Source organism: Oryx dammah, unplaced genomic scaffold (genome assembly GCF_014754425.2).
Source record: "Oryx dammah isolate SB20612 unplaced genomic scaffold, SCBI_Odam_1.1 HiC_scaffold_21, whole genome shotgun sequence".
Lineage (NCBI taxonomy): Eukaryota > Metazoa > Chordata > Mammalia > Artiodactyla > Bovidae > Oryx > Oryx dammah.
In genome coordinates, this window is record NW_024070205.1 from 36618986 (window position 1) to 36627833 (window position 8848).

Sequence of the window (8848 nt, forward strand, 5' to 3'; positions counted from 1 at the left end):
TCCTCTGTCCATGGACAGGGCTCAAGAAAATTGAGATTTACTTTAGTTCAGCACATTACCAATAGATGTTACATTTTCGGGGACTATATTTTCCATCTGTTGTGTGGAAATGGAACTGCTTCTTACCATTTTTATTATTAAGCCATTGAAAGCCTGATTTCAAGGTTTATCATATGGAAGACATGGTTTTAATAAGCATTAGATCTGTTCAGTGATAACATTTTCTATTTGTTTTTGTTTTGTTTTTTTTCTTCCAGCTTTTGTCACGAATTCCTTAATGAACCCTATATGGATGGTTAAAACCCGGATGCAGCTAGAACGGAAGTAAGTTTTTACTTGTTACTTCCCTAATGTAAGACTTGAATTCTTAGGGGTTTTTTTTCTTCCGCCAGTTCCAGTTATAGAGTGAGACCTGTAGCATCCTTAACCATCCTTATCTTTGTTCTATCTGCATATAAGCATATGTAGAAACTTCTCTTGTGTTGAGGTTTATACTGCCAAGCCTCAGGGGGGAGACAAAGGCCAGCAGAAATAACACACAAGGGGATGTCAGGAGTTCATTCAGGTGTGGCCCCTGATCCCAGGGGTAGTCCTGGGAGACCCCGCCCCCAGGTGGAGTGCTGTGAACTGTGCTCTAAATGGCCTCTCTTGTGGGAAGGTGCCAGAACAGCAGCGCCCAAAGCCTCAGAAGGGGCATTTTAGTCTCGCAAGGCCCTTGAATATCCTGGATTTCTCCCCCAAAACTGTAGCCAGGGATTCTTAACATCTCTTATGCTCTGGCCTCCTTTGGCAGTCTCTAGTGAAGCCTACAGGTACTTTTTGGAATGATTCTTCTTCTCTCTTTTTTGCACTGGGTCTTCATTGCTGTAAGTGGGCTTTCTCTAGTTGCACTGAGCAGGGGTGCTTGGACGTCTCATTATAGCGGCTCCCCTTGTTGCGGAGCATGGGCTCTAGGCACATAGACTCAATAGTTGTGGCTCGAAGGCTTAGTTGCCCCTTAGTTGCAAGTGGAATCTTTGTGGACCAGGGATGGAACCCATGTCCGCTGCATTGGCAGGCAAATTCTTAACTCCTGTACCACCTGGAAAGCCCTAGAATGACATTTTTAAAAGCAATGAAAACCAATTATTGAAACACAATTATCAGTGTTTTTAAAAGTTACAATATGTTAATATACTTCTTTAGTATATTAAATAACAAGATCAAGGAACATCCCAGTAACTACTGTAATTTCAAGTCAGTGATGATGATGATAACATTTTCTGACAGGATTCTAAGTACCCTTTTGTTACTAGGTTGCCTAGAAATGTGTGTGGGGCTCTGGAAACTTCCAGCTAGTCCACTCTAACCTTAAGCTACCTGTAGAGAAAGGAGGGGAGAGCACAAGCAAGAGCTCCACCTAGAAACGGAGGTGGGCTCTGCCTTTGCTTATTGTCCTCTCGAATGACCCGGGTAACCTCTGAAGTGGGTCTTTGACATTCCCTGTCCGTTCTACCTGAAGGAACCTTCTAAAATGTACCAGGTCTAATCATCTAGAAGAGATATCTTGCTCAGAAGCCTTCAGTGAATGTCAGTTACTGTCAGGGTCAAATCCTAACTCCTCAGCTTAACCTTCAAGGTCCTTGGCAGTTTTCAAAAAATGTCACGTGATCTCTTGCTTCGGTCTCCTTGAATCTGCCTTCCTCACCAGGAATAGAACCCTCAAGAACCTCCTGTCCTGCAACCTCCTGACCAGTCCTCTCCTAGAACCTCAGGCAGTTACCTCCAAGTGTGCACACAATGTCCTCACATCACTTCTGTTTAGCAGGGGGTAAACGCGTGGGTCAGCTGAGAGCCTTCTTTATGTGCATTTGTTAAAATCTGCCTGGTATGACCTGTGCTCAGGACATTTTAAAGCTATGCTTGGGTGGGCTCTGTTGGCAGAGCCCTCAACAATGAGGGTTTGTTGCATGTTTTCCTGTGCATCAGTGGCAGCAGAAGCAGCAGAGAACAAGACACAAGCCCGGCCTTCCCAAAGCTCACAGCCTCACAGAAAACAGAATTACAGGCTGGTGGGAGAAGGGCCAGCAGTGTTCCAGGACCCTGAGGGGGTGGAGAGGAGTCCCTGATGTAGTCTGCATGGGACGTGCAGGGAAGCAGCCAGGGAGGGGCTCTTGTGGCAGGGATGTCTCCCTATGCCCAGGAGGCCGGTGGGCACTGGCAGTGAAGGTGCCTCAGGCAGAGACTCAGGTGTGCCGCAAGTTTGGAGACGGGGAAGCCTTGTTCATTCTGAGCAGCGGACAGAAGGGGTGTGTCGTGCATGTGAATGTGCTGGGGAAGGAAAGAGGTACAGGGAGATAAGGCTGGAGAAGCCGCATCCTTAAAAGCCCTGGGGAGGAACAGGAGCTTGGACTCGGCTGTGTTTGGAGGCGGTATAGAGCTATTAGAGCAGGGATTCCAGGGCCCTATCCCCAGGGAATGTTTGGCAGCGATATTTGTTTCTCACAGCTTAGGTGGTATCTAGTGGATAGAGACCAGGGAGACTGCTAGAACTCTACAACACATAGGACCACCCCCAGCAGAGAACTGTCCAGCTCCAGAAATCTCAGTAGTGCCAAGACTGAGAGACCCCATATGAGAGGATGGTAAACAGGGGAGTGGGGTGCTTGCATTTGCGTTACAAAGGTCATTCCAGGTAGGGAGCGGGAGTGGGGGAACCCAGGAAATTGATCTGCTTCCCCACAGGAGGGTCTCCAACGTGTGCCCAGTGTGAACACATCCAGTCCTGGGATTCTGTGTGTATCCAGGCAGTTTATGAAAACTTCCTGTCGTGGGGCAGGAGCATCCAAGCTGAAGGCCTTTTAGTTATTGTATAGTTTCTCCCATGTTTATAATTTTACAAATGTGGGAATAATGGAGGGACTTCCCTGGTGGTCCAGCGGCTAAGACTCCAAGATCCTGATGCAGGGGGTCTGGTTTCAATCTGTGGTCCAGAACTGAGATCCCACATGCCACAACTAAAGATCCTGCACGCCACAACTAAGACCTGGCGCAGCCGGATAAGTAAACTCGAAAAAGAAAGAGTCAAAATGACAGCATTTGGAGACTACAGTGGTAACAAAGAGCACTTAAACTTACCACCCTGTGAGATTCTTGGCGGATTTTCCTTCAGTGTTTCCTTAAAGCGTGTTTGTATTATAATTGTACTTTTCATGGAATTTCGTCTTGCTCTCCACTTTAAGCACTTCCCCATGTCTTACTGCCTTCACGACTCTTTCAGTCTAGTCTTTGTACCATCCATCCGAATGTGTAGACACATGGATGGTTTTGATTCTATTACAGTCATATTTTCCTCTTTGGGGAACACCCTCCATCTAGCTCTTCCCAAAGGTAGATCAAAGACTCTGAGCACTTGTCTGCGAGTTGGGACAGATGCGTGTGCCATCCTGTGGGCCTGTGGCCCCACATAGCTGATGGGCCTGGCCTCACAGTGGACAGGACTCAGCCAACCCCAGACCAAGGAGGACTATGGTGCCTCCCCATGTACTTTCTCTTCATCATCCTTGTGACTCGGGGGCAGCAGGCAGGCTCCTCAGCATGTGTCGTAACGGCCTGTCATTGGTCCCCTTTGTGCAGAGTGCGAGGCTCCAAGCAGATGAACACGCTCCAGTGTGCCCGCTATGTTTACCAGACGGAAGGCATCCGCGGCTTCTACAGGGGATTAACTGCTTCGTATGCTGGGATTTCGGAAACCATCATCTGTTTTGCTATTTATGAAAGTTTAAAGAAGTATCTGAAAGAAGCTCCGTTAGCCTCTTCTACAAATGGGACTGAGAAAAATTCCACGAATTTTTTTGGACTTATGGCAGCTGCTGCTCTTTCTAAGGGATGCGCCTCCTGTGTCGCGTACCCCCACGGTAGGTCCTGCCTGGCCTTCCAGCGCAGTACAGTGGCCATTGGTGTGTGTCAGTACTTCCAGGCCTCTGGGGTTCAAATGGAGATGCAGGTACCTGCGGGAGATGCAAGGTAGCTGAGTCCCAGTACAGCCAGCTTCATCTCGTGCATGCAGGTCACACAGGTGGTGGGAGCTCTGCTTTCCTTGGCTCCATCTGATTGTGGCCAACACTCGGCAGAATGTGAGCCCTGTGTTGTGGAACATCTGATGTTTTCAAAGAAACAAAAAAATCTGGATTTTATTTAAAATTCCTCAATTAAAAAAAAAATGATATGGGAACCAAGCTTTTTTAAAAAAAAAAAATTTATCTCAGCGTCCACCTTGAATGGAGTGCTGAGGAAAACTATTTTGGGTAAGTTTATTTTGTAAGGAAATCATAATAGACCTCATGTTCTACTGAACTACTTAAAAAAAAAAAAAAAAACAGCTCAGTTTATTGTGCCGTGAAAAACAGGTTTTGTTTTCCAATGCCTGCTGCACGGTCAGCTGTGGCATTGCACACGGCCAACTTGCAACAGGCCATTGAGGCCTCATCATGTGCCGGGGCACCGCGCAGCCCCACGGGCTCTCGGGGAGGGGCTCTGCCACTTCCCGCGTCACATGCCCTGAAGTCTGCTTGACGGGCAGTGCCAGGTGTCATGCCGCAGGGGCCAGGGTGAGGCCAGGCCAGGTGGGCAAGACTCTGAGAAAGGAGGAGGTGTTTTTTTAAGCTGGATGGAGTGCAGAGGGATCCTAGTAGGAGGAGAAAGTTGAGGAGTACATGGGAAGAAAGCCTTATTGGAGATACCACTCACTATACTTAATATAAATTAGGCCTCTAGGGAAGTGACAGCATTTACTTAAGAGTAGAAAACGATAAACTGTCTTAAAATTGTCTCATTCAAATGAAACTATTGTTTTCCTAATCCTTTAGAAGTCATTTGACACTCTTACCCCTTAGAAGTATACGTAAGTCTTGGGACAATTGACTAATTCCTAGAGTTAGAAAATGTTCTGAAAAGAGCTCTTCATGGTCTGTGTGGCTGCCCCATCAAAACGGAGCTGTGGTGGCAAAGAGCCACAGTTGCACATTAACATGTGTAAAGCTGCGTGCTTTGCCTTCTCTCCATGCACCCTTCGGAAGTTCAGTTCACCCATAGCCTGAAATGTGTGTCTCTTCCCGCAGAAGTCATCAGGACGCGGCTCCGGGAGGAGGGCAGCAAGTACAAGTCTTTCGTCCAGACTGCTCGGCTGGTCTTCCGGGAAGAAGGCTACCTAGCCTTTTATAGAGGACTCTTTGCCCAGCTCATCCGGCAGATACCAAACACTGCCATTGTGTTGTCTACCTACGAGTTAATTGTGTACCTGTTAGAAGACCATGCTCAGTAACAGGCCAGAAAACTGTGCTCTAGAAGAATAAAACTGAGAAACCCTAGAGAATTTTTTTTTTTTCCATTGACATGTAGAATGTTTGAGACCGAAACAGGAAAGCCATAGAATACCTGGCTCGCATCACCTGTTGGACATTTCCTTTTGGATTCATGCTTTCTGGAAGGTGTAAATTCATTAACGTTAACAGTTAATTATAACTACTTTTGGTTGGTGTTTGTGTTTGTTTTTTTAACTTAAGAGAATACAGGATTAAGCAGCCAGTAAATTAAATCATGGTATTTAATTTAAGTATAAATTTGGTTTGTGTCCTCTTTTTTGTCCACCGTATGGTAAACTGTAGCTAACTACTTCAGTTAAGCATAAGCTTAGAAACGTAGAGATAAACTAAAAGTACAGTTGTTTTCTAATATATTAGATCCTGCTCTGATGGAAAGATAAGTGTCACAGCTTGATGGCACTGGGCAGACCAGGACACACCTCCCAGCTGGTCTCCTTTCTTCATTTCTAGATCATCTGAGCTCTCCAGCTGCCAAGTTAAAAAAAAATAAATACAACTTCCTGACACTAAATATTTTAAACTATAAACCTTTTCCCAGGTAGCTTAGTGGTAAAGAATCCACCTACCAGTGCAGGAGACACAGAAGACTCAGGTCTGATCCCTGTGTCGGAAAGATCCCCTGGAGGAGGAAATGGCAACCCACTCCAATATTCTTAACTGGGAGAATCCCATGGACAGAGGAGGGCTTCAGTCCATAGCATGACACAGAGTCGGACACGACTGAGCAACTGAGCATACATAAACCTTTCCCAGAAGTTATTCTCTATCCCCAGTTTGAACCAAAGGCAAGAATTTATATTATTTTGGCCACACTGCACAACATGTGGGATCTTAGTTCCCTGACCAGAGAACAAACCCATTCCCCTTGCATTGGAAGCTCGGAGTCTTAACCAGTGGACCACCAGGGAAGTGCCAAAGGCAAGAGTTTTAAAGAACAGTTTACCAACTTCCTTGCCCCTGGGTGTATTTCCCCAGGTTCAGCCTAGTCAAGCCCAGGGACCTTGTGAGAGCCTTCGGCGCCTCCCGAGTTGGCTGTGAGTGTGGAACGTGGCTAGCGAGCGGCAGACCTGCCCTCTGTGGTCTTCAGCGCTGTTGTGGGGGCTCCACCACTGGAGAAGAGGGGCAGGGTGCAGGATTGACTGTCTGCTCCTCCAAGAGAGTCCCCTTTTATCCTGGTAGGAGGCACAGGTAATGCTGAAATACCCTGCTGCTGCTGCTAAGTCGCTTCAGTCGTGTCTGACTCTGTGCGACCCCATAGACGGCAGCCCACCAGGCTCCCCTGTCCCTGGGATTCTCCAGGCAAGAACACTGGAGTGGATTGCCATTTCCTTCTCCAAAATACCCTAGTACAAGGTTAAAAATCCTGGAAATGAGAAATTACCGGAGTTTTAAACCACCCCCCTCTCCACCCCTATTTATAAAGGAACTTTAATAAAAAGATAGTAAGATAGGAGGCAGGTGAGGTCTATGTACAGTCTTCCCGTTAGCTCTGTCACTGCAGTCTGTATGTATTACACATTAAGGTTATTTTTCAGCCTGAATATTTAGAAAGATAATTGATTCTAATCATGGATACCTTGTAGCTTCAGTTTCAGGCAGATGTTCTGGTAGGGATGAGAGGATATTTTCAAATTGAAATACAGTTAAGTTAACTTTTGTTCACTTTTGGTCATAAAGTAGGTTGGTTGGTGTTTCTGAGCCCTCTAGTGTAATTTGCTCCAACTGTCAACACTAAATGGAAATCAAAATAAATGACTTTAGTCAAGCTCTGTAGTGCTTGACAGCAAAGAGATTTCTATTCCAGAAGCTCATTTTAACTGAGCAACATCTTCCTATTGTAATATTCATAGGAAAAATCTGAGGGGGCTTCCCTGGTGGCTCAGTAGTAAAGAATCCACCTACAATGCAGGAGACGCAGGTTCGATCCTTGGGTCGGGAAGACCCCCTGGAGGAGGAAGTGGCAGCCCACTCCAATGTTCTTGCCTGGAGAATCCCACAGACAGAGGAACCTGGCAGGCTACAGTCTGCAGGGTTGCAGAAGAGTTGGACATGACCAAACCAGCTTGAATGAAACCCTTTGCATGCATGAAATTCTGGATTTTTCCTCAAGAGTTTAATAGGTTAAAAGTTAGGTTTCAGACTTCCCTGGTGGTCCAGTGATTAAGAATCTACCTGCCAATGCAGGAGATAGGGTTTGATCCATATTCCGGGAGGATTCCACATACCTTAGGTCAACTAAGTCTGGGTGCCACACCTACTGAGCCTGCACTCTGGAGCCCGTGTTCTGCAACAAGAAAAGCCCGAACACAACCAGAGAGCACCGCCCACTCACCCTAATTAGATAAAGCCAGTGCAGCAACAAAGAGCTAGCACAGCCAAAATTAATTCATTTTAGAAAAAAGGTTGCTTAATATCCAGTAGGTGGGTATGAGAATTTTTGGAGGTAATTCTTACACATTCTTGAAGTGGTAAATTTGATGTTGAGCTGACATCCTTTAGTTCTTTGCTTGTTTCTGCACCAGGGCATTGAAATGAAAGAAATGTTGAATACCAGGAGTACAAGCAGGAAAAAATGCTTTCTCTATAAAGGGGTTATTGGATTTTAAAGTGGGAAATATCACTGAGCTGCTAATGAAGAAATCCCATGATTGATTGCTCTCTTCTCCACAAGCTTAATCATGGAGATTTCACCATTTTTCAGTAGTCCTGTGGCTTACCCATCGTTTACCTGTTTTTGTGCCAAGCAGTATGTGAGGTGCTACTTAATTTCTAATTTAATTCTGACAGCCTTGTGAGGCGTGTAGTCCGTCGACACCTTACAGATGTGAGAGGCACTGAGGCTTGCCAAGGTAAGTAGTAAACCAACCACTCGTGGTTTGTGCTGCCTGTTGAGTAGATGCATGTCGGGTAGAAGGGGCCGCAGAGCCTGTGCGATGACCTGGCTCTGAGGCCAAGGTCCAGCACATAGTTCCATTCCATTCACTTAAAGATTATGATGTTCAAGATGAGCTTGTACTAGTCATGCCCAGTGCAGAGCAATGGGGTGCATTTTCTGTCCACATACATCACAGAGCCCTTCCTTTGAGGGGAATGTCATGTCTCCTTGGAAAGAGAATGGTGCTTAAATGCAGCGTCGCACATTTTGAAGGGAAGTTTCACTGATACTGATTTAAGGTGAAAGCAAAAATGTGGGAAAGACTTTCCAAGACAGTGGAGCATCCACCAGACTCATCACTGCCCTGCCTCTGTGCAACTCCTGGTGAAGGCTCAGATCTAGGATGTGGGACAGATTGACCTGCAACAGGAGTCAAAGGTAACTGCTGCTAAATCACCCAGTACAGCCCATGACAGTAAGGACTCTAATGTTAACCTCAAAACATAGTTGTGGCGACACTGAGATACTGCATCATTAAATACAAACATTCCCTTTTTTTTTTTTTTTTTAGTTATAGAAGTAATTTAGCGCAAACCAATACTAAAACACT

General features: G+C 45.9%; 1 protein-coding gene across 1 annotated transcript in view; it reads left to right on the forward strand.

Moving 5' to 3' along the window:
* SLC25A33 (solute carrier family 25 member 33) overlaps positions 1 to 5600 on the forward strand; it is a 30870-nt gene extending 25270 nt beyond the window's left edge. The window contains exons 5-7 of the mRNA XM_040263366.1: positions 258 to 324; positions 3616 to 3896; positions 5100 to 5600. Of these exons, the coding sequence (XP_040119300.1) occupies positions 258 to 324; positions 3616 to 3896; positions 5100 to 5302 (551 nt within the window). The 3' untranslated portion in view covers positions 5303 to 5600. The remainder of the gene's footprint in view (positions 1 to 257; positions 325 to 3615; positions 3897 to 5099) is intronic.
* Positions 5601 to 8848: the final 3248 nt, after the last annotated feature.